The 26,728-nt window shown below is 37.2% G+C and overlaps 1 protein-coding gene across 1 annotated transcript; it reads right to left on the bottom strand.

The window, feature by feature from the left end:
- Positions 1-24,096: 24,096 nt before the first annotated feature.
- On the bottom strand, positions 24,097-24,641 carry LOC149241325 (18.0 kDa class I heat shock protein-like). Its single transcript, XM_089367494.1, has one exon. It carries the CDS (start codon positions 24,585-24,587, stop codon positions 24,111-24,113), a length of 477 nt encoding a protein of 158 aa, XP_089223620.1. The 5' UTR covers positions 24,588-24,641; the 3' UTR covers positions 24,097-24,110.
- Positions 24,642-26,728: the final 2,087 nt, after the last annotated feature.

Genomic DNA, 26,728 nt, shown 5'->3' with positions numbered 1-26,728 from the left:
TTTTGCCCAGCGATGTGCGATTAGTGCTAATCGCACATCAGAAACGGCCTCCTTTTCCCGATCCGGGCTTCCCAAGTGCCAGTTTTTCCTCCTGCACGGTCTCCATGGGCCTCGGTCAGCGTGCTTTGGCCGAGGTCCTCGTCGTTCCTCGCTGGCTGCAAAATGCCACTGTCAGAGGTCTTCCTAACCACTCTTTGTTCACAAATTCGAAGTCTGTCCTGTTCAGATACAGTCATGGCATCTTGATTATTTTTCATGGATCCCATTCAGATCACGACCTTCCCACTGAAAAAGATTTTAGACCACCAAAAGTTGATTTTCAAGCATCGACTAAGTGAGGGTATAATTGTCTCACTTGTCCAATCTCTATCCACTTTGCATTGCTCGGCTTTGAACCCTTGAGCCCAATTCTGAAGTACTCAACATCTCCTCTGCACGTCGTCCTCACCTTCCTGTCCAGAACTATGTCTTCCTGTAATTCATTAAGATATTCAGGTAGCAGGTCATCAATAGAAGGCAATTGACTCTGCTCTTCGGGATCCTCAATTAGTGAGGGTTCAAACAATCTCAAGCAATTTGCATTCACGACTGAGTAGATGTGCATATAAGCTGGTAGATCAAGGTGAAAAGCATTTTCACCAATCTTCTCAAGTATTTTAAAGGGTCCATACCTGATGGGCTTTAGCTTTTTACCTTCACCTTGCATCCTGTCCTTGCTGATATACAGCCAGACTTGGTCACCAACTTGGAAACTATGCTCCATATGATGCTTGTCATGCCTTGCCTTGTATTTGGCTTGGCTCTTTTCCAGTTGTTCCTGTACTGCCTGGTGGATTTCTTGGATTTGTTCAATGAACCTAGTTGCCCTATCCACATCACTGTGTCCCTCAACTGTGGTATCTTTACCAAAGACAAAATCCAAAGGAGACCTTGGTGTGAAACCAAAACAGGTCTCAAAAGGAGATCTCTGTGTAGAAGAATGTTTTGCTCTGTTGTAAGCATGCTGCACATAACACAAATGTTCATCCCAAAGCTTAGGATGTTTGCTGCAATATCCTTTTAGTAACTGGATCACTGTCCTATTAACTACTTCTGTCTGGCCATCAGTTTGTGGATGAAAATATGTGTTTTTTTTCAATTTGGTGTCCATCAGTTCCCACAGACTTGACAAAAACTTCCCCACAAATCGGGTGTCTCGATCAGATACAATGGAAGTGGGTAGTCCAAAATGAACCCATACATGTTCAAAGAATAGTTTTGCAGTTTGTTCAACTGTAATCTGTTTATTACAAGGTATCAAAATACACATTTTTCTGAACCTATCCACAATAACATATAGATAATCATGACCTTTCCTAGATTTAGGTAGTCCTCCAACAAAATCCATGGACACACTTTCCCAAGGGTGAGAACTAGTAATGGAGTGTACAAGCCTAGTTTCCTATTGTTGGGCTTGCTTTTAGCACACATAGTACACCCTCTTACATATCTAGAAATTGTCTCATTCATTTTTGGCCAATAACAAAATCTTTGCAGTTGTGCAACTGTTTTACTTATCCCAAAGTGACCTGATATCAGAAAAGTGTGTGCTTCTCTAATTATCTTTACTCTTTCAGTTTGTGGAATGCATAACTTCCCACAATGGTATAAGAGTCGGTCCTTTACATGATAATCCAATTCTTCTACTCGTTTGCCTTGACTTAAAGTTGCATATACATCTTTAAAGTCTATATCTTGAGCATATTGTTCAATGTAGCTTTCATGTAGCACATAATTATGCTTAAGCATAGTAGATGCATTTATAATGGGTCTAGATAACATATCTACAACTTTATTACGTATGCCCTTTTTATATCTGATGACTAAATGAAACTGTTGTAGAAAACCCATCCATCTGTAGTGTCTTGATTTCTGCAACTTAGTTTGGGAGTGTAGATATTGAAGTGGTTGATGATCAATATGTATTACTGTCTCTTTGCCCATTTAGTAATGTTTCCACTTTTTCACACTCTGTACTAATGCATACAATTCTTTATCATATGTAGGATAGTTAACTACTGCAGGATTAAAAGTCTCAGAATGATAACATATGGGTTTACCATGTTATGTCAACACTGCTCCCATGGCATAGTTGTTGGCATCTGTTTGGATCTCAAATGGTCTTTGAAGATCAGGCAGTGTTAGTATAGGTGTTGTACTAATCTTTTCTTTGAAGGTGTTGAAGGCTTTCTGCTATTTGCCTCCCCACTGAAACATCTTGTTCAATCCTGTTAAAGCATGTAAGGGAGCTGCAATTGAGGAAAAGTTAGAAATGAACTTCTTCCAATAATGTGCTGCTCCTAAGAAGCTTCTAACTTCTGTAGTAGATTTGGGTTTAGGCCAGTTTACAATGACTGCCACCTTAGAGGGATTTATCTTCAATTCACCACCCCATATTATATGACCCAAATAATTTAGAGATGTTTTGCCAAATTCACATTTTGAGAGTTTAACATGAAGTTTTTCTCTTTTCAAAACATCTGATGTCTGCTTAACATGCTTTAAGTTTTCTTCCCACATTTTGCTAAAAATCAGAATGTCATCCAGATACACAATAACAAAATCATCAAGAAAAGGTCTGAGTACATCATTCATTAATCTCATGAAAGTAGCAGGAGCATTAGTTAAGCCAAAAGGCATAACCAGCCACTCATACAATCCCTAGTTTTTTTGAAAGCAGTCTTCCATGTGTCTTGTTCTGCAACTCTGACCTGATGGTATCCACTGTGCAAGTCTAGCTTGGAGAAATAAATAGCTTCCTTCAATTGATCTAAAATATAATCTATGCGAGGAAGGGGATAACGATTTTTTATTGTTATCTTATTGAGTGCTAGGCAATCAATGCACATTCTCCATGAGCCATCCTTCGTTCTCACCAAAACGATTGGTGACCCACATGGTGATGTGCTAGGCCTGATGAACCCCTTCTTGAGCAACTCCTGCACTTGCTTCTTGATTTTAGCATTCTCTAAAGCAGACAACCTGTACATTCCAATGTTAGGCAGTGGAGCATCTTGCTATAAAATAATGTCATGCACTATTTCCTTTTTGGGTGGTAGACCTTTAGGTTCTTGAAACAAGATATCATACTCTGAAACAACCTTTTTCTAAATCAACTTTTTGTTTAGCATTATGGCCCTCAAATACATTGGTTTTATCAGGTTTCTTTTCCTTTACAACCATCAGTAAGAATTATTTGCATGAATTTATCATTCTTTTCATCTGCCTTGAGTTTATGACAATATAATTATTCTTGAGCTTATGAGATCTTACAAAGTATTCGGTTCCATCTTTGACAAGTAGATACTTGTTCTCGGCTCTATAGAAAATAGCTTTCCTATCATACAAGTAAGGACTTCCTAAAACAATTCCACATATATCTAAAGGAATTATGTCTAACTCAACCTCATCTACAAATGCTGACCCAAAAGAAAACTTGAGTTTGCACTGTCTAGTCACTTGTAGTTATGTTTTATCATTCAACCATCCTAATGGGTATGGTTTCTTGTGACGTGTAGTTGCTAATCCCAATTTCTTTACAATTGCTTCAGAAATTAAATTTACTTGTGAGCCCCTATCAAAAAAAGTATAAATCTTTTGATGTTTGGAAATAACTCGAATATGAAAAAGCTCATGTCTTTTTCTCTCATTTTCTTCATCAATGGTAGATTGTGCAGAATTACTAGTAGATGCTTCAGAATTCTTACCTTTTATACCTGTGGCTGCAATGGTTGTTTCATCTCCTAAGTCTGACTCCAAATCTTTTTTAATAGATGCAACAGTCTTCTTCTTCTTGCCCTTGAACTTCTTAGGTCTCAACTCTAGATGCAGAATCCAACAGTGCTCATCATCATGCCCATCCTTTTTACAGTGAGTGCATGAAGCCTTACTTTTCTATGTAGTGTTAGCCTTCCTTGCTTTCCATTTCTGCTTTCTTTTCTCCTTGCTCTTGCTTGCAGTGGGTTGGGATGGTCACCCAACTTCTAGACTTCCATTCTTTCCTCTAGCTTCTAAATGAGTAGCTTGTACAGATACCTCATCTATACTAGTGGGATTAAACATAAGGATGGTGTGCCTCATGTAGCTGTGTAGACCAACAATGTACTTCAATAGAGTCTCTGGTGAGTCTAATGAGATTCCTAGAATCAATTCTCTCTTTCTAAATTCTTGAGTGTACCCTTGCACACTTTGCCCTTTCAACTATCGAAGAGTCTGCCAACTCATCATGGCTTGTTGCATATAGGCCAATGGATAGAACTACTTTTTGATTGCAGAAACAAATTCACTCCAGACAGAGATAGTCTTACCATGTCTTTTCATATCATCTTGGGTTTTGCCTTCCCACCAAACCAAGGCAGTGCCTCCAAGGCGTAAGCTTGCCAGTTAAATATTGCTCTTTTCTGAGTCAATATTTTGCACTTTGCAATACACATCAATTTTTCTAATCCAATTGTCCAAATTTTCTTCATTTAACTCTCCATCATATATAGGTAAATCAAATTTGACATCTAGTTTGATAAAAGATGCTTTCTTTTTAGTGCTATCAGGAGGTGTGAGAAAGCTTTCCTCTTTCCCTTTGCCTTTTGAGTGGTCATGGGAATGTGACTCATCTTCTCCTTTGTCTTGCTTAGAGCCCGATGAATCTTCATCCTTATGTTTTCTAAAGTCCCTATCCATTTCTTCTACCATGGACTTTATGGCTAGGAAACTTTCTATGAATTGAGGGTCTGGCCCCATAGAACCTTCCTCTGACATTGCCTTTCGAGGATAGACTCTCCCAATTTTAGGATTAGATTCGAACAACTCTCCTTCTCCTAATTTGAGCTTTGATCTAGTGAGCATTCAATAGCTAAACCAACACAAGATTGTCTAACCTTACAGCCTAGTGCTCTAATACCACTTGATCTAAAAATCACTCTTGAGTGACCTCAGTTAAGTTATTAATGAATGAAGGTATTACAAACTCATGTGCTAGTGTCTGTGTATGTCATTTTAGGCAACGGATCGACAGATTTCAAAACACACAGACACTAGAAAATGGAAAACAGTAAGAGAAACACCGTAAGCAAATATAAGAACACAACAATTAATAAGGAGTTCACCCTATTCTCCAAGGCTACATCTCCGGTCTAGCTTTTAGTGGTGGCCTTCTTTTATTGTGTCTTTAAAGCAAAGAATTACAATGAGGAGCTCAATTTTATTTTCCTGAAACAGAATTGTTTGGCAGGGTGGTTCTTGGATTCCCCATGCTACTAGAGTGCACAGACTCTTTTCCTCTCCAAGTCTTGACCTCTCTGGTCTTTAATGGGAGGAGCCCAATGTGGTACTCAATTCCCAACAGATCCTCTCAGGGATTTCTTGAACCTCTCAAGCTATCTATCTGCTCGATGCTTCCTTTGCTGCAAGTCAGCTCGGCCCTCTATCTTTTTGCTTTTTTCTTCACTATCTCTTCTTTTCTCTGTCTTCGTTCTCTTCTCCTCTCGGTGTCCTCTGTTTTCTATCTGTTCATGGCTTTAAATCCAATCTGTCTCTGACTGTTCACTTCCTCTTCCGCCCCCGTTGGATCGCCTGCTACTGCTCCGTTGGAGTTCCCTGTCTCTGCATCATTGTCAACAGCTCACAGGGAGTGGCCACTTGTCCTCTCGCGAACTGCACCAGCTCTTTCTCGTCGGTTTGGTTTTTCAATTACACTGTGGAATGACTCATCCATCATCTCAGCATCAAATCAGACTTCAGGATTCTTTATGTCGCGGGTTAATCCCCTGTCAAATCCAGTTCCTCCATCGGGTGCGATCTCCGCTATCAGATCTGGAGCGCCCAGATCCTACGACATTCGCTCATTTCTCACGGTTGACTTGCTCGACCGTTAGCGTGTGATGAGCAGTTGTTTTCTCTCTCATCCGCCTGCCACGCGTCGGGCACTGAATGGAATCACTCGTTTTTCCCCAAATCCACTTACCGCCCAAGGGTGCCCTCGATACACTGCCAGTTTTGGAGTGCAATACCCGCCTTTCACCTTAACGCTTTCCCACGGTTTCCTGGCTTCCATGCAACTGAGCACTTTGGGGCTTTTTCCTTCTCGAGGGGTTTTCCCGCGCATCAGAAATGGTCTCCTTTTCCCAATCCAGGCTTCCCAAGTGCTATTTTTGCCTCCTGCGCAGTCTCCATGGGCCTCGGTCAGCGCGCTTTGACCGAGGTCCTGGTCGTTCCTCGCTGGCTGCAACTACCACTGTCAGAGGTCTTCCTGATCACTCTTTTTTCACAAATTCTAAGTATATCCTGTTCGGATACAGTTATGGCATCTTGATTATTTTTCATGGATCCAATTCGGATCAAGCTTGCTCACTTGTGCACTTATTTTTCTTTTGATGAGGTTTCTTTTCATATTTTTTGCAACAATTTTGATATTTTCATTCTTTTATTGTATTTTTTGTTTTTCTATTTTTATAACATTTTTTATAACTATCTAATTTATCAAAACTATTTATATTACAACAACATCTTTAGAAAAAAAATATTGTAAAGAATCAAAAAAAAATTGGAGCCTAGATATGACTGACGAAAAAAAATCATGTTGATACTCAAATAATAATAATTAAACCCAAAAAAAGTCATGTTGATACTGAAATAATAATAATTAAACCCTATCAAACCATTCCTTAATCACTTAAAAAATTATTAAACATACCAAAGACTCAAGTTTACTCCTTAGAGCAAGTATCCCCTCAATCTCCATTGTCAAGAATAATAAAAGATCCTTTTTCTTTCTATGGGATAGGGGATTTTAGAATAGAAAGCAAACGTAAATCACACTCGCTCATTATACAAAAAAACATATGGATGTTCATGTATGCCTTTTAAACATTCTCATAGCTAGAAAATGTGAATAAACGTTAAATCAATATCCTAATCTAAAGAATGGAAATAAATTCTAAATCAATGGGCATAAATTCCAAATCAAATACATTTAGGAAAACACATTTTAAAAGTGAATAATGTTTAAATCAAATATGCTAAGCTAAAGAAAAGGTTACAAATTTATATGGCCACCTTAAATTACAAATGTGGGATCATATATGAAACATAATGTTGTTCTAGTTGTTCTACTTAGTTATCACTAGAGATTGAGGATCCCATTGAAACATGAAAATTGTACACCTATAACCTCCAAACCATACCGAAAGTAAGTTTTCAATTTTCACTTTGCAATTTATTGTTATTTAAACCTTATCCATCCAGAATCATCCTACGTCATTCGGTGTTGTTTCTCTAGAATCATCCAAGGTAATATAGTACTTGAGAAGAAACAATATGGATGTCGGAATTATTGTGTGATGATGTGGAGGTGTCGAGCAGAAACGATGTGGATGTCGGAATTAATGTTTGATAATGTGGAGGTGTCGAGAAGAAACGATATGGATGAAATTTATTCACCCATTGTGAATCACGGCGATCTGAGTGGAGGAGCGCCGCAATAGCAACCAATCACCATTTACATCCCATGGCAAACCTATCATCCACTTGCAGGTGCGTATGCCAGTCCTTTTGACATTTAACAGGTATGAGAGGTTTCCATATATGAGCCTTTTCCCTTGTACATGCCTGCATGTCCCTTTCTATTTACACTCGACACGTTCCTTCCTGGCTACACTTGCCACCATATTGTGTTATATGCAGAATCCCAACCTCTATGCCTCTCTTGAAGTCCTGACAGATGACAGTCTATACTTATTGTCATTTTGGAAGTTTTATCGTCCCCGCACACTCTGCTGTGGGGAGTCTATGTTCTCCCTACCTGTTGATGAACTTTCCTTAGCTATTTTGTTAAGAAATTTACTGCATAACATAAATAATTACTTAGATGAATAAATATAAAAATATCCAGCAACAACCATAAACACATAAACACAAATGTTTATCCGAGAAAACCCCAAATCCAGGAAAAACCCAACCTAATAAGATCTTATTAGCATTGGCCAAAACCCTGGCCAATCCGACCAAGTGAGCCTTCACTGCTCACCTCTAGGTCTTACATTATAATGAAGTCCTTCCAGCCTTTTATAAGCTCCATTATGCCGCATGAATCCCGAACAATTTGCCAGCATGTTCCAAACTAGTAAATATCACAAATGCATTGCTATCCCTGGCAGTTACGACACTATATTCTGCACATTCTCCTCGATGTTCTTCCACGTACGATTGTTCAACCATTATTTTCAGACCCAGATCTGTAAAAATGCTGCATTGATCTCATCAGGCACTATAAACCCTTGGCATCAAAGAATCCTTTTGAAGCAAATATCTGGCTCTGATACCAGTTGTTAAGAAATTTACTGCATAACATAAATAATTATTGAGAGGAATAAATATAAAAATAACCAGCAACAACCATAAACACATAAACACAAATGTTTATCCTGAAAAACCCTAAATCCGGGGAAAAACCCAACCTAATAAGATCTTATTAGCATTGGCCAAAACCCTGGCCAATCCGACCAAGTGAGCCTTCACCGCTCACCTCTAGATCTTACATTACAATGAATTCCTTCCAGCCTTTTATAAGCTCCATTACATATAATACCACATGCAGAATAATATGGGTCCACAATACCATGTGCCCAAAATCATCACTGTTTAACCTGGTCAACTTTGACTCTATCCTAAGTCAAGTTTACCTAACATATTCATGGTAGTCTAGTATTTCCTAGTCCCGGGATTGTTTAATGCAGAGTTTGTTCCCAACACTTCTCTCTGGATTCGATCCTCTGTACTCTATCGCGGCGTTTACCTCCCTCGGCTCTCGCTCGACAAGAAGGTTAGTGTATCTTTTCCCCTTTTAAATTACGTAAAAATTGGATGTATCCCAATATATATTCTGGTTGCAGTATAGTTTTTTCAAAGGTGGATATGAGAAGCACTGAACACGAATGACATATATTTTTTACAAAAGACTTCAACTGTTTATTTCTTAGCATTAGATATCCCTGGTGTTATCGTTTGTACTATCATGTAATGGTCTATCAATTTTTGCAATTCGGGATAACTTATGAGATAGGGTTGTATTTCTTCCTACATCCATGTCTTGGTCTGTATTTTCTGAACGACTATGGTCGTCTTTAGATATCATCAGAAAATAATTTATGGTTTATAGACCATGCACTGACTTTCGTCTAAAAATTGGCCATTGGTGGTGTATTTTCGAGATTGTCTGTTGCTCTATTGTCTGCCCGAAGGTTCCCTCTTGACTGTAACACTTTCGCCATTTTGTTCGTAGCTAGTTTTTCAGTTGCCAAGTTTTCTATTTCGGTCGATTTGATGTGGATCATGTAAAGACATTCAAATTTTCTATCCTTCGTAGGCATCCTTTACTCTCCCTACCTACCCATCTGAGAGTAAGGACATCCTCATCTGCCACCCTTCACATTTCTATTTACTATCTTTAGTCCTTGTCGATAAATGTTTGCCTCTTTCTAATTATACCGGGAGAATTATAGGATTCCCAGTACATTCTCCTTAGATATTGTTATGTACTTCTGGGCTTCTGTTTAGATTTTCCCCTTTATCGAAGCGCCATAGAGATCCTGAGGTGGCTTTTTTGGGATAAGGGTTTTAATTAGCCTGCTTTGACTCATGTCCATCCTCTCCCTATCGCCCCTGCTTTAGAAGACCATTTATTTTCCTGAATGGACATCCTCCACGTGGATTCAGACACGTCGGATATGGTTAGAGTGGCTATGGAAGCTGAACCCAAATACTGCAGTACTTTAAAGGCTCCTGATTGGCATGCCAGGCGGCGGATCATTTACAGTCTTCCCATCTTGTTTCTGATCTAAATTCAAAATCCCCACCTGCTCCCCAACGCAAACGCAACCAACGTCCTACTAAAATTACCCCCCCTGCAATTTTCTTGGATGGAGTTAAGCTGGCGGATCGTATAACTAGCTTGCAAACACGAGCCCTAGTTGGAAAGTGGCACTTCCCTGATATGGACGATAACCAGATCTGAAAATGGCTGGGTGCTCAATGGAGTCCTCTCATTGGATATACGCCCACCATTGTCTGCCTTATGCGTGATTGGTATAGTTTCCATTTTTTAAAGGTCAAAGATCTCAACATCATCTAGAAACTTCCATGGGTTCATGGGCTAAGTTATCTGGCTCTGCATAGATGGTACATAGGCTTCAACCCCCTCCGAAACACCCCTCAGAACTATTTCATCTGGGTAAAATTACCTGCGCTGCCCATAGAGCTGTGGACGAGGAATCTCTTTCCTTAATTGGCAATGCAATCGGAAAATTTGTTTACGTAGATCCTGGATTTCTAGTTGCAAAAGACAAGAGGGTTGCTTGGCTTCTAATTGAAAAAGACTACAGGGGTGGTTTTTCGGACCACATCGATCTACTCTGGGGCAATTTAACTGCCTGTCAAAGACTGGACTATTCGGGCGTTCCTTTTAGGTGTGCCCAATGTCATGGAACGGGTCATTTAAAAGATAAATGTCCTCGGATGCCTCATAGTAAGGCATGGAAGAAAATCTATAAGGTGAAAAACATCGTTGATGTCGCTGCAATGTCTCCCAATCTCGAGATCGACAATATTCACAAAAGCATCGATGTATCTCCATCTTCTGATATTCTCTCTTAGTTTATTTATCATATAATTCCATCTTCTCCTAAACCTAAGGGGAACCTGATCCACTGCCCGTTCCTCTCGCCCGGGTATCAAAATTCTTCCTACATTCCTATGCCAAGATTGAACTCTATGGGGAATATTAATATGGTATGTGATCCTAACTTTTCTCCCTTGCCTCCCCCTCAGGAACCATCTCATGATGTCCTGATTGACCCTCTGCCCCCTTTGCCCAAAGATTGCTTCCCATCCCTAAAGGAAGAAATCCACATCATCCCCTCATCTTCCCTGTCACCTATCAGGCTTGATCGCTCACCTTATAGGCCACACCATTCTCCTCCCTTGCACTACTCACTGACACACTCGGCATCCAAAGGTAAAGCGCCCACGACCCACATTTCTCCCCCTTTCTCTCCACTTCCATCCCCTACCAACTCCATTGGCAACGATCTGGACATGCTGCTTCAGAAGAATTTGCTCCACCTTCTCCCCCTGACTATCCATAAACCTCGCAGATCTAATTTGCCAGTCATCAGTCCAAATTCTGCCATAAATATCACTGTTCGCCATAAATGCAATAGGGGCAGTAGACATTTTAGGGGCCGTAAAGGAACTCGAAACCTAGACTTTCAAGATTCCTCCCTTATTGATATTCCCATTTCTCATTTCTCTGAAACCAAGTCTCTTAGAGCAGAATTTCCTGAGAATAATATCAAATGATGAATATGCTATCTATCAACATCAAGGGTCTTGGAGAAAACCCCAAATATATTGCTCTAAAAAAATTATTTTTCTCATCTTCATACAGGTTGATTTAATTCAGGAAACAATGCACAACAGTCAGGACACTATCTCATACTTCAGAAGAATGTTCCCATCATGGTATATGGCGACAACGGAGGCGTCAGGACTCTCTGGAGGACTAGCGGTGCTATGGTATCCGAGCTGGATCTCTACTAAAACTTTCAGATGCCTTGGAGGAATCTTGATCACCGTAAAATATAGAGGATGTGCAGACAAGTTTCATATATTGAACGTCTATGCACCCTACAAGGACAGAGCCTCCTATTGGAACCATTTTTTTTCCTTTGGCATTTTAGAGAATGAAGTGCTCCTCATTGCGGGAGATCTGAATTGTACACTGGGACTAGATGAAGTGTGGGGAAAAGGAAAAATAGCTGATTCTATTAGAGAGAAAATTAAAGAAGCAACGCTACAATATAATTATGTCAACATTAGCCCTAAATCTTTACCTCCCACTTGGGACAATGGGCGTACGGGAGAAGCATATATAGCAAAAAGACTAGACAGATTCATCGTGCATGAAAAACTGATGGAGAAACATGGTATCCCAAGCTCCCGCACTCTCCCTGTTTTTATATCGGACCACCGGCTAGTTACTTTACAATGGATGAATCCAGAAGCGCGGAAAAGTTATCCATTCAAATTCAATAGGTATTGGCTAGAAGAGGAAGCATTTAACAACATGGTCCACGAGTTTTGGATTGATAACAGTTCTACAATAGAGGCCTCTCCATTGGAGAACCTGATTGGAAAAATAAGCAATCTCAAATTCAAAGTGAAAGAATGGAAAATTCAGAAAAAACAATCAAATTGTATAGAACTGAAGAAAATTGAAAATGAACTAGCTGAAATAGTTGACAGTATGACTGCCCACTCCATGCAATGGAATACTCGGGCATGGATTTGGGAACTTGAAAAAAAAAGAAGAAAATTTTAAAGATTGAAGAAATCTCTTGGCGGCTCAAAAGCCGAGCCACTTGGCTGAAGGAGGGTGATAAAAATACTGAGTTCTTTCATCGCTTTGCTAGCAAAAGATGAGCCTCAAATTCTATTTGGAAAATCAAGAATGAAGAAGGAAAACATCTATACTCCCAAGAAGACATTTCCAAGGAGGCTATCAACCATTTTAAAAAACCATACAAGTGGGAGACTAACAGGGAGATAAACGATATCTTATGGGGCATAGATCCTTTTCCAAATATGTTCGAGGATGAAGACAATGAAAGACTATTTGCTGCTATAACGGAGGAAGAGTTACTCTCTGTAATGAAATCATTTCCCAGCCCAGATGGCTAGACCATAGATATCTTCATCCACTTCTTTGATTTAATGAAAAGAGACATCTTGGGAATGGTGGAAGAAACTAGAATACAAGGGAGAATTCATCAAAATATTTCTTCCACGTATATAGCTCTAATTCCAAAAAGAAAGGAGTCCTTTTCTTTTGCAGACTATAGGCTGATTTCCTTATGCACTGTTATTTATAAAATCATTTCTAAAATTATTGTAGAGAGAATTCGAGGCAATTTTTTTGTTCATATCACCAAAGAATAGCACGAGTTTCTGAGTGGCAGAAACATTTTAGAAGCTGTGGCCATAGCACAAGAAGCTTTACATTCAATGCAAACAAAAAATATTGGTGTTGCCATACTTAAAATTGATCTCAAAAAGGCCTACGATTGCCTTGACTAGAGCTATCTGAGATGTTTGCTTATCAAGATCGGGCTAAATGACCTGTGCACAAATTGGATCATGGCATGTGTTGAAGGAGTCAATTACGCGATCCTCATTAAAGGATACCCTACATCTTTTTTTCCGGCTGAAAGAGGGCTCCGTCAGGGGTGTTCACTGTCTCCAATTTTATTCATCTTGGTCATGGATACCCTTAGTCTTCACATCAAAAATGCGGTTGCAGCGGGGAATATCGACCTTCTTTCGATCTCCAGAGGTAACTTTCTTACACACAACCTCTTTGTGGATGACGTTCTTCTGTTTGCTTTGCTTTGTAGAGATACATGGCATACAATGTATGAGATAATAAATTCTTTTCAAAGGGCTACAGGACTATACGTCAATGAAGGTAAATCCACATTTCATTATGGTAAGTTTAATACATAGGAGATAGAATATATCTCACAACTATTTAACATTCAGGTCGTGTCCTTAAAAGAGGGGTTAAAATATTTGGGGTACCATATTAAACCCACGGGCTACAATTCTTTTGACTGTTCATGGATCATTAACAAATTTTATAGGAGAATAGCGGGGTGGGAGTTTAAATGCTTATCTCTTGCAGGCAGAATGATATTAACTCAGTCAGTTCTTGCTCAAATATGTGTATACTGTGCGCATCTGTTTTACATTCCATTGGCTATAATAAAGAAACTGAACCGTTTAATGGCCACCTTTATCTGGGGAGGATACAAGGAAAAGAGAAAATATCATCTCACTAAATTGGAAAATATATCCCTTCCAAAAAAAATAGGCGGCTGGGGCATCATGAATCTGCGTCTCTTTGGCATGGGTTTACTGTGCAAATCTTTGTGGCGAGCAATTTTTGGGCATAGCATATGGAGTCAAACTATCAAAATGAAATACCTTGGAAATAAAGATATTTACTTCTGGTACAGAAACAGTCTTAAATGGCCCTCTAAAGGTTCGGCGATTTGGAGAAGTTTACAAAAAATTCTTCCTTTTTTCTATAAGAAACTAATATGGAAATTACAATCTAGAAACAACATCCTCATAGGTGTTGATGCTATCAACGGCATAGATATGGAACCTAAAATCGATCCACAGCTCCTCTCGTTCCTCCATCAAAAAGGTCTTTTCTTCTAGGCACAAGTTATAAAAGGATGGAAGGATGCCATTCCACTATGGAAATCCGACAGAGAATTGGGCCTAGAAGGAGAATTGACTGCCCAATGGAACAGAATTGTCTGGAACATGAAAAGTGCAGGTTTTTATAAAATAGAAGACAGAGATTGCATTGATTGGCAGGTTAAAAAAGGAAATTCCATTGTATTAGTTAAAGACATTTATCACTCCTTGATTGAACAGCGAAGGGAGGCCCCCTGGAAAATCTTTCCATACTCACTATGGAAAGTAAGATGCCCGCTAAAAATCATTATGTTTTCATGGCTAGTATATCATGATAAAAATCTTACATGGACAAACTTGCAGAAAAGGAGCTGGCAGGGACCAGCGATATGCATCATCTACCTTGCCAACACAGAAGACAATCTACACATTTTTTTAAATTGCCCACAATCTCAGCAATTGTGGATGCAAAAGGCATCTTATTTTGGCTTCCCTGCTATTTCACACCCATCCATAATAGAAGAATTTTAATGGTGGGCTTATCAAAAAGATATCTGGCGACCCATTCCATTAATTGTATTCTGGTTTATATGGAAATGGAGAAACAAAAGAATCTTTCAAACCAGCATGGAGAATTTTGGGCGTATTATGGATAAGATTATTCCTTATTACTTCTCCATACTCCAAAATATTCCTCAATAGAAAAATATCCAGATGACAGCCTTTGAATCTCAGCAACTTTTCTTCCCAAGGGCCCACTTCGACGGTGCAACAAAGGATGGCATATGCACTTGCAGTGTTTACATTGGTATATCAAGTGAACTCCAATACTTCATGTATTGGAATGGTGGCAATGGGACAAGTAATAAAGCAAAGGCCATGGCTCTACATGGACTGCTTCTTTTCTGTACATTCATGGACATCGGGCCTATCAATGTTTATGGTGACTCTAAATTAATCATAGAACATGTGAAAGGCATACATGACATAAAAAATGACAACCTGACAGGATGGCTGAACAGGATTGCATCACTATGGAAGCCTGATATATTTCCTATCTCATATATAAGACGTAAACAAAATGATCAAGCGGATGCACTTTCTAAGAAAGGAATGCAATCTCCATTTGGTAAGTGGCACCTGAGCATTTCTATGGAATCCTGCATATATGTCATACAACCTTTCTCTATGCTTGACATATAAGATCGACAAATTTCTGGTATGCTTTAAGCTCTTTTTTCTGGAAAACATCTCAGATCTACAAGTATCTATACAGTTTTTGAAAGTCTAATATTTTGCCTATGATGAAAAGAATTATAAGTCAGTCATAAAATATTTTGTATATGTACAAAGAAAGAAAATGAGTTGAAAATCCTTTACAGAATACGATGCCATATCCCGGACAATAGTCCGCCATAATACTGTATATTTCAGAATGTTTTTAGATACATAATATAAATACCATGCTACTTTTTCTTCTGGAAAAAAAAGAAGAAGAAAAAAAGAAACGATAGGGATGTCGGAATTAAATTTTGATGACGTGGAGGCTTAGCTCCTGCCAGGGAGGGATGAGACTGACATCCAATTCTTTTTTAATTGCATATTTTCACGTTCAAGTATTGGAAAATAGAAAAATGTTATAATTTCATTATATTAACACGATCGATCAACCAGTGCTGGGTCTTGTAGTATTCCAAAATTATACATGCCATGATTATTATTGTTTTATTTGTGGAATTACGTAGATGCATATAAAATATATATAAGTATTGTTTTCAATATTGGGATTTTTTTTTAATTGAAAATATGAGTTTTGAATCTTGTTTTTATGATGGAAATAGATTTAACATCATAAAAACTTTTAAATATCTAAAATCTTGAAACTTGACTATTTAAATTTCAATTATTTTATGGGCAAAATTTCCCCTTTCATATTTATAATAAATTGACATATATTTTTTTATATATCTATATATTATAATATAAAGAAGATCTATTTTTTTCTTCCGTGCATGATATATTTTATATCATTACGATATATTTATGTTGGGTTTTAATATGTTATGATATAAAACATATATATATATATATATATATGTTGGGTTTTAATATGTTATGATATAAAACATATTTAAAATATATATATATATATATATATATATATATATATATATATATATATATATATATATATATATATATATATATATATATAAAATGTAGAATTAAGATGAATTTGCATCCATTTTTAATATGTTAAGTGTCAAATTCACATTAAATATGAAAAATTTTAATATCAGCTCGCTAATAAACAACACATCATTCAAATATTTTAAACATAAAACTTTTTGGAAATCTGAAATTAAAATGAATTTGCGTCCATTTTTAATATGTTAAGTGTTAAATTCATATTAGATATGTATAAAAAAAATTTGTATCTACTTGGTAATAAGAAACACATCATTCAAATATTTTAATCATAAGATATTTTATATTTCATTGCGTTATCCAAAAGAACAAATAGGCTCTTGAAATATTTCAATTAATTTAGATAGATATAGTTTTTTTTCTTTAACATATTTAAATGTATGCCATATTTCTCAATGTATGTTTATATTATAATTAATATGCAAATATCTATTCTAAATTTACATTTAACATAGGGATAAAAGTTTGATCTAGTTTGGGATAGATTTGGAATTATGAATATATTTAAGTTGTTTTTAATATGATACATTCTAATTTTATATTAAGAATTGAAGAAATTACAAATATTCTTTATATTGGAAAGTAAAAAGTATTTATGGAGAAAGTGAGATTTATATTTTATTTCTAATTATTTTATTTTTTTGTATATATTTAAGTTGATATAAAACTATTAAGATTCAAACAATGTCATTCATGTTTTTGTTAAGATCACAAAACATCTAGAGAAGTGGTGGTGTCTAAATACACAATTATTGTGATCCCAATCACCACTAGTACAAATTAACATGAAGCTTTTTGGCCTTTAAATAGGCTACAATAAAGATAAATACTATGGCAAAACCATGGGTGTTCATAAACCCAGAGCCAAAAAACCACCAGTATCTTGATTAAGTTAAGTTTACCTGAACCACCATAACAATACCCCCCTTAAATTTTCTAAGGGAGATTAACTTGGTTCCATTTCTTAACCTTCTCACAAATGAGATGTCATATTCTCTCCCTCAAGCCAAGATACTAGTGTACCTACTAGCCTAATACCTCTCCAAGTGGTCCATTCCACAACTTGATGACTCCATCCACCGTTGCATTGCACGTATGTCTGATCAAAGTATTGAGGTCTTATAACATTGTGTGCTCTCATGCAACATGTCTGTCCAGACATCAAGTCTTATAACTTCCTAAGGGAATATACCTACATGTGACAAGATTTCATAACTTGGATCAAAACCCTTAGGGATTTCACCCATCACATGTTGGCACCTTCACTTTATACCACTCCATATTCATTCGTTCTATTATCTATACCACCTCTCTATATATCTTTCCTAATCCATAACTTGATCTGTCGTTTCAACACAACTTGCACTTGCTTGGTCCACACAATCTGTCATTATCAAGCACAACATCTATCAATTTAGTGGGAATCATTCTCTTTTATCATAATAACCACACCATTTCACAACACATACACATGCTCTACCAAGTAGCTTCTCAATGGCCTCCAAAACATGTTTTCCATGCTACTTTACCAGTCTTAATAAGACCCTTCTCAACCATATGGCCTCGTTCCTCTTATATCAGTAAATCGTTACCTGCAATGTTCTCTTTAGATCTTGTATGTTGATTTACCAATGGTGCTCTATACAACATTCCAACCATTAATGGATCTCAACCCATGCACAGCACCTAACTACCTTTTGCTATTGAAAGATACTTGACCTTATCATCCTCCATGTGGATCTCACGATAACAGCAAGCACATATTGCACTTAGCCACGTGCAAGCTAGTATCTTTTTGGTGCCATAACCCACTTTTCTTGTTCAAGAAAACCCAATTTATATCCATTAACAATCCCTACTCCAATAGATACTCCAACTACAGGAGAAAACACTATAGTGTGCCGACACTACGGGGCACTTTTCCTATAATTCACCATTCTCCATCACTACTGCCAAATACACAAGCTTGTCATGTATGAGTTAATGACCTTCAAAACCAACCTATGCCCCATGGATCCCAATTGCAACTCATTCACCTTCACAAACACATGCTAATTGCATAATGAATTATTCTAGTCTTCTTCAACATTTTATAGACTACCATCCCACCATTCTGTTAATGCAGATTTTGTTTGGATCACCTCATCACCCCCTTTCTTGTAGAGTTTATGATCAAAACAAATCTTTCTTCAGCCATTTGAAGAGGATGAGCCTTTACACAAGCCTAAACCCTAACAAGTGCTTGCATGTAACACAACATTGTGTTCACCTTTCTTCTAACATTGTTTCCTTGTAGCGGCACTTTTAATCTCAAGAGCCCTTTCAAATCCCTTAATGTCATTTGAGCCAGGTAACCATAGAAATATGTCTATATAGATATGGTAGTATTCTCTTGTATGGATTTTCATCCATAACCCATAAGAACAAAACCTCAGTCATAGCCTAAGCTGCCACGATGGTTATTTCTATTCCAAAGGTAGTTGTCATAGTTACAAAGATGGTTTTAAATCTAGTGTTTCACCAGCCTATAGTTTGTTGACATTGGCATGCATAATCTTACATCAACCTGATAACTTTCCCTCTGTGCACATACAAAGGGAAAATTTTTCCAATGTTGTGTCCCATTCTCTAACTTCAAATCAACAATGTTTCTTTCAATCACTTTCCTAATCTACACTCGGATCTCTCCATCCACTATGCCAAAACAAACCCAATAAAGGTGTCCCCTTGAAGCCAACACTTCGCTCTTTACATGTTTGTCATCTCCTTCCTTTGTTGGCTTCTCTCCACACAGGCACACTTCACATTGTATGCTTCACATTTTATGCAACACCACAACCAATCCTTTGTTGTACTTTCCTCCAAATGCATATGTGTTTTTTGCTTCACACGTTCTACTAGCTATCCATGCTTCACACTCAACTCTAGGCTCTCATATTCACTAAGATATTATAATTAGTAATGTAGCTTTGATACCAATTGTTAGGATCAAAAAGCACAGAGAGAAGTGGTGATGTCTAAAGACACGATTGTTTGGTCCCAATGGCCACTAGGACAAATTATCATGGATATTTGTTGCCTTTAAATACACTACATTAAAAATAAATATCATAGGCAAAGCCATGGGTGACCAATCCTTAATTGTACTTTCCTCCAAATGCATATGTATTTTTTGCTTCACACATTCTACCAACTATCCATGCTTCACACTCAACTCTAGGCTCTCGTATTCACTAGGATATTATAATTACCACTATAGCTTTGATACCAATTGTTAGGATCACAAAGCATCGAGAAAAGTGGTGATTTCTAAAGACACGATTGTTGTGGTCCCAATGGCCACTAGGACAAATTATCATGGATATTTATTGCCTTTAGATATGCTACATTAAAAATAAATATAAGAGGCAAAGGCATGGGTTCTCATAAACTACTGGTCTCTTGACCAAGTCAAGTTTACTATGACCACTTTCCATCTCTCCGATTTAATGCAACCTAAATGTGTTGCCTAGAGTCTGTCTCTCAACAATATATGCCGGTGGAAAATTAAATGAAATATGAAGAATAAATGGTCATCATTGTCGATGTAATGATTGATTCATCCCATCGTTATTGCTATGAAAATATGTTCACTGTGACGGATTAGTAAAGGCTTCTTACTCTTCTGGTGGCACTCTCTGTTGTAGTCATCATAAAGTTGAGAAGGAGAAGGTTGGATGATTAAGATGAAGATGAATAGAATTTTTTTTACTGTGTTGGGACTGTTAGTAGCAACGGATTCTACTTGTCAGGTAAACGGAACTCAAAACTTAGAGAATGGAGTACATGACCATCCATATAAGCTTGACAACTTTATCGGAAGCGGAGGAGGCTTAGGTGGAGGTGGCGCAGTCGGTGGCGGTGGAGGGTTGGGAGGAGGAGCTGGAGGTGGCTTGGGTAGTGGTGTTGGAGGTAGTCCATAGAAGAGTTTTTTCATGGCTTGCACACATCCAACCTTTAAGAAACCTAACTTTGATTTTCTATGTATAGATATAAATCAATTGTTGAATGGTGGAAGAAATATCCTGCCTCCCTATTCTGTGTGCAATGAACGACTAGAAATGGGAATCAAGCCATTGGAAGACATAAAGCAATCACTTCAATAGGCATTTCAGTGCCAATACCTCAATTGAATAAGCTTTTAAGCGAGATCAACTGCTCAAATGGGCTTGGTCTCAGACTTCTCCAATGGGCTTGGTATCAGACCCGTTCAAACTAATGTACATCACATAAAAATTTCATTTATAAAATCATCCAATGTATTTTCAGTTCATGATTTAACCCTTAGTGCAAAACACGAAACCAAAACCATTTTAATATATACATATTTCCGTACTTAAATGCCATGATTACAAAATAAAAAGCCAACTATTTTAGCCAATTAAATGAAAGAAAATTTAAATTAATATTAATTTAAAAAATAAATAATTTTTTTTATAAAGTAAACCTTGTAAAACACAGTTTAATTTTTGGTCCAACACCAAATAATTCATAATCAACATGTATATTGAATACGACATACCTGCGAGCGGCAGGATAATAAAAAGATGTGATCCCTCTCAATTCTTATTAAATTTATGGTTAAAATGAACATATACTAATCTAATAAATTTAAAATTAACTTTAATACCTTTACCAATCTTAAACCCATATTTACTTACAATTAATACTTACAATTAACTTGTATATTAAAAATAAATCATTAATCCATCTAAAACACTTAATAAACTATTAACAATTAACTTGTATATTAAAAATAAATCATTACTCCATCTAAAACACTTGATAAACTATTAACAAACTATTCACGATCCGTTAAAACACTTGATAAACTATTAAACATAACGTTTCCTTAAATCACTTGATAAAGTATTAAACATGCACTTTTATATCTCCAAAGAAGGAGAAACATTAATCCCATCCAACATTTCCTTAAATAAACTATTGAACATGCGAGGGGTCAAAGTTTGCTCCTTAGAGCAAGCGTCCCTTCAATATCCTAGTCAATCATATTTGATCCTCTTTCTTTCTGTGGATTGGGATGAGGGAATTTATTTAAAAAAACAAAATGAAAACACGCCCATTGTACAAGAACATATGGATGTTCATGTATGCCTCTTAAACATTCTCACATCCAAAAAGTGTGAATGCACTTTAAATCAAATATTCTAAGATAAAGAATGGAAATAAACTCTAACGAATGAAAATAAATTCTAAATCAATGGTCACGAATTCCAAATCAAATACGTCTAAAAAAACACATTATAAAAGCAAATACACTTTAAATAAAATATGATAAGCTAAAGAAAAGGTTGCAAATTTATGTTTCCTTACATTACCAATGTGTGTTGTTCTTTGTCATTAGTTTTTCAAAAAGAAAAAGCATAATTGTATTATATAAGATATATTATTACCAATATTACATCATGTCTAGAAATGATCATGACCAAACTGAAAAATAGACACCAGAAAGTTCTATGCTGAATGTTCCTAATGTGATAAAATATACAGAATATATCAACAGAGTTTTACTCAACATGAAAATCATCTACGACATGGGGATGATAATTTAGATAGTGCCACATGAGAAAAATTGCAGATAATCATATGATCGATTATCCATCTGCAGGACTGAATGGGATAGTGTTTTAGATAATCAGAATTTAAAAAACAGGAAAAACATACCTGGGACCTTTCTGAAAAAGTTAAGAACCAGGGAGGGTGAATTCCTGAATGAGAAAACTTTCTGCCTCAAATATTACCTCCATATTCCAGATGCCCGGACGAGAAAGTAGACCCTTTTTGACAATATATCTGCCTGAACATTCTGCGATCTGTAGATATGACTAATTGAGTAGCCCTCCATGCCCTTCCACAAAGTCATGATTCTGTACATCCCACTGTCAAGATACTGATTTTTTATGTGGTGTTTTTCAGTGACATGCTCAATAATGACTTTGGAGTCGCCATATATATGAAGAGATTGAATATTTAGAAAATGACACAAGAAAAGCAAACCAGCAAGTGCCATAGCTTCTGCTTTTATATTAGAGCCTGATCCTCCGTTCCAATGTATTTGATATTGCAGGTTGTTGTCCATGCAGATCTGAACACCGCATCCACAATTATCATTCTGAGAAGCCCCATCAAAGAACGCTCTTGGGAATAGCATTTGATCCAGTGGAGAATCTGCTTGTTTTGACTTATGACCCAGAGAAGATTTTACCGAGATAGAGTCCATGGATGACACAATCTTATCGTAGACGACCATGAAAAGGACCCTTCTATCCTGGAAAATAATATGATTTCTCCACTTCCATATATGCTAAAGGACATAAATAATAATAGGTCTCCATGACGCTTTTTGACAACGCCACCAAAGAAAAGCATCAGAAATAGAGTCATGTGAAATATAGGGAAAATCATAATGAGTAGCCAAGTCTGGCCATATTTGTTGAGATAAAGAACATTGAAAAAACAAGTGGAAATTGTTTTCCTCAGCTGATTTACAAGCATAACATAATCCAGGGCCATGCCAACTTAGCTTCTGTAAATTATTCTATGTCAAATTTTTATTATGGAATACCAACCAAGAGAATAAGATGGTTTTTAGAGGACAATCAGACTTAGGATAGCTGAAATTGTTCACATTGCATCCTGATAAGGTTTGTGTAGATATCCTTAACATTGATCGGCTCCCTTGGGCTTTTTCCATTCCATACGAGGATATCATCAACCAAGGTTCGGCAGAATCCACAATTCTTCAAGCCACTCATTACCTGCGTCCATTGTCGATCCAAATCTTCGGACATACCCAGACATGAGGAATCCTTCCAAATTGGAAAAGGACCCAACCAAGAAGCAATCAATTTGTTCCATGTGAAAAAGCCTTTTCTGTGAAAAAAGTTTATCAGAGACTTAAGAATATCAATGTTTTTTCCCCCTCCCATAATCGGATCAATGCCTATGAGGATCTTATTCCCAGTGTGAAAATTTACAACTCTATCAACATCTAATTAAGTTGGGGGTGTTTCACCTCGAAAATTTACAACTCTATCAAAATCTAACTAAATTGGGGGTGTTTCACTGTCCATATTATTCGATAGCACTCTGCAGACCCGTTTAAAAACAATGGAAATTAGTTATTAATGAAAAACTTTTACGCCGATAGCACTCTGCAGACCCGTTTAAAAACAATGGAAATTAGTTATTAATGAAAACCTTTTACGCAGCACAACATATGCCCTGAACCTGCGTCTCCTTTTATTATATTATTGAGAAATCGCACAACAAATACAAACTCTTATTATATTATTGAGAAACGCACAACACATACAAACTCAATGTAAGCGATGTAACAACTGGGAATGGGAATGGGAATGGGAATGGGAATGGGAATTGAGAAACGCACAACACATACAAACTCAATGTAAGCGATGTAACAACTGGCAATGGGAATGGAGGTGTTTATTTTCTGGATTCGATAATGGACGGAGGCTTATGACACACATCTACGCATTTTGTAACAAGTACACCCTACTGCAACAGCAGACCCAATTTCACCTCTTCAGTCAGCCAGAGATCTCGATGGATTTGGGTTGAGGAGGTTGGGGTTCTGCCTGCTTTGGCACTGTCACTGTCAGCACTCCATTTTCCATGCTCGCCTTGATCTCTTCCATCTTCACATTCTCCGGCAGCCGGAAACGCCGAAGAAATTTTCCACGGGATCGCTCAATGCGGTGCCATTTGTCGTTTTTGTGCTCTTCTTCTTTGCTGCGCTCCCCGCTTATCTGCAGAACTCTTTGGCCCTCTTCCAACTCTATTTTCACCTCCTCTTTCTTCAAACCTGGAAGATCAGCTTTGAAAATGTGTGCCTCTGGCGTTTCCTTCCAGTCGATCTGGGTATTGGCTACCGCAGAAGCTTCCCTTACAAATTGCCCAGATGGTCCCCCGCTGGCCAGATCTGTGAATGCTTGGAAAGGATCCCATACTTCCAAGGAGAAGGGATCCACTGACCTCCTGCCGAAAAAGCTGGGAATTATCGACATTTTCAACTAGTAATGAATTACTGCAATATATGTGATTGGAATGAATATAGAAACACAACACTCTGATCTGTGTTTGGATTTCAATTTCAAGATCGTTCTCGGATTATACCAGAAGAGAGGTTGGTTTTCATTTTTATAAGACGAGGAGGAACAATCTAGTCGACTCTATCAGGCGGGTTCGAGAGGATTCTCAAATGCTGGCAGAATACTTTACTATTATTGTTATAAAAGTAAGCTCCAGACCATTCCGAAAGTAAGGTTTCAATTTTCACTTTGCAAATATTATTGTTATTTAACCCTTGTACATCCAGAATCCTCCAGGTAATTAGGTATGTTTCTCCAGAACCATCTAGCCTTTCACACTGTTCAAGAAGTATGGCCTACGGTAACCGATGTTGATGATGTGGAGGCGTAGCTCCTGCCACGGAGGGACAGGAACGAGATCTGACGTACAATTTCTCATTGGCTATTTTAACGTTTGAATATTGGGAAAAATAAAAAAGATTAGTTTAATTAATAAATAAGAAGCATAAAAAGCTTCTTTTTTTTTCCCTTTTGTTGATAATTTTGTTTAAAATTTTTAAAGGTTCAGATTAAATCCTTTAATTTCTGAGGAAAGCTTATTTTAAATAATAGAAAATTAGAAAAGAATTTTATTTATTAATTAGATCATGCCAAACGAAAATATTGTAATTGCATTATGAAATATAAGCAATTCTTTTATGTAAGTTTAAATACACTTTATATCAATTAACCCGATCAACCAGTGCTGGGCTTTGTAGTATTTGAAAATTATTGAAATCCACTTTATATCAATTAACCGGATCAACCAGTGCATATGAGCAATCCTCTATGTAAGTTTAAATCCACTTTATGTCAATTGACCCGATTAACCAACGATGGGTTTTGTAGTATTTTAAAATTATTTAAATCCACTTTATATCAATTAAGTGGATCAACCACTTTTGGGTTTTGTAGTATTTGGAAATTATACATGCCACTATTATTATGGTTTTATTTTATTTTATTTTTACAAAGAAAAAACAGCGTTATTTCTATTAAAGAGAAATGCATTACTTGTTATATGATATCTCATAATCTAGATTACACAAAGCTTTCTTGTGCACAAGGCAGGAACATAAAAAATGATATCGATTCTCATAATTACAAACAAACGCTAATTTTGATCAGCCATATTACATGAAGAGGTGCCTAAAATATCTGGATATGAAAATAAGGGACGCTCGAATGAAGACATCGAAGGTTGCGAGAGAAAAATTTGAAAGCTATTGGAACCACAAAAACGTTAGGCCAAAGGAGACAAAAAGAGGATCCCAAAAAGAGGATCCCATTGCTTAGAAGGAAAAGGAACTTGCATTGCTAATTGAGTCTTTGACAAGAATGGAGGAGAAGATCTTCTTAGACATAGCAGGCCAACCATTTTTGGAGAGGGAGTCTGCAGACTGATTTTGCTCTTGGTCAACATGTGAAAGCTTAATTCTCTTGAAATGTATGATCGAGTGTCTAATCAGTGTCATCCAATTGAATAATGAAGGAGGTCCAAAGGAAGAACTTCCTTGCACCCAATCTATAACATATTTAGAGTGTTTGCAACCGCCATCTCTTCAATTTCCAACCAGGATGGACATTATAAAACTCCCCAAAGAGCAACCAATTTAGGTCCGTTGTCTATACCTACCCTAGCACACCAGTGGAAATTGTATTGCAGACCAACCGTCATAGAAATTCTTACCCCACAACCACAAGAACCATCCGAGGAGGATCCATCAAAGAAACCCACCGGGAGAGATGAATATAATTCTTTGTAAGCACATATCCTCCTTTGTAAAATAACGATCCAAGGCCCAATCTCCCAGAGGAATAGCACGATCTTTGTATAGGTGGATCTCACATCAGGGGCAACATGCTCAAATATGATAGCGCTCCTACATCGCCAAATTCCCCAAAATATGTAAAGAAAGAGCGTCATGTAAAAATTGTTTTCTTCAATCCAATGTGTGAAACAAGCACTGGTAGAGGATATATCAATCCTAGTAGAAATGTGGATAGACTTCAACACTTCTTTCCAAATGGTTGTAGAAAAGGGGAAGCCAAGAAAGAGGTGAGCCACCTCTTCCTTT

The sequence above is a fragment of the Pinus tabuliformis genome, chromosome 8 (genome assembly GCF_031772625.1).
Source record: "Pinus tabuliformis cultivar Carrire ecotype Pingquan chromosome 8, CPIR1, whole genome shotgun sequence".
Classification (NCBI taxonomy): Eukaryota; Viridiplantae; Streptophyta; class Pinopsida; order Pinales; family Pinaceae; genus Pinus; species Pinus tabuliformis.
This window is presented reverse-complemented; position numbering and strand designations above follow the sequence as displayed.

Bases quoted from the DNA above. Each gene is read 5' to 3' on its own strand.
- LOC149241325 (XM_089367494.1), bottom strand. From the start codon at position 24,587: ATGTCGATAATTCCCAGCTTTTTCGGCAGGAGGTCAGTGGATCCCTTC.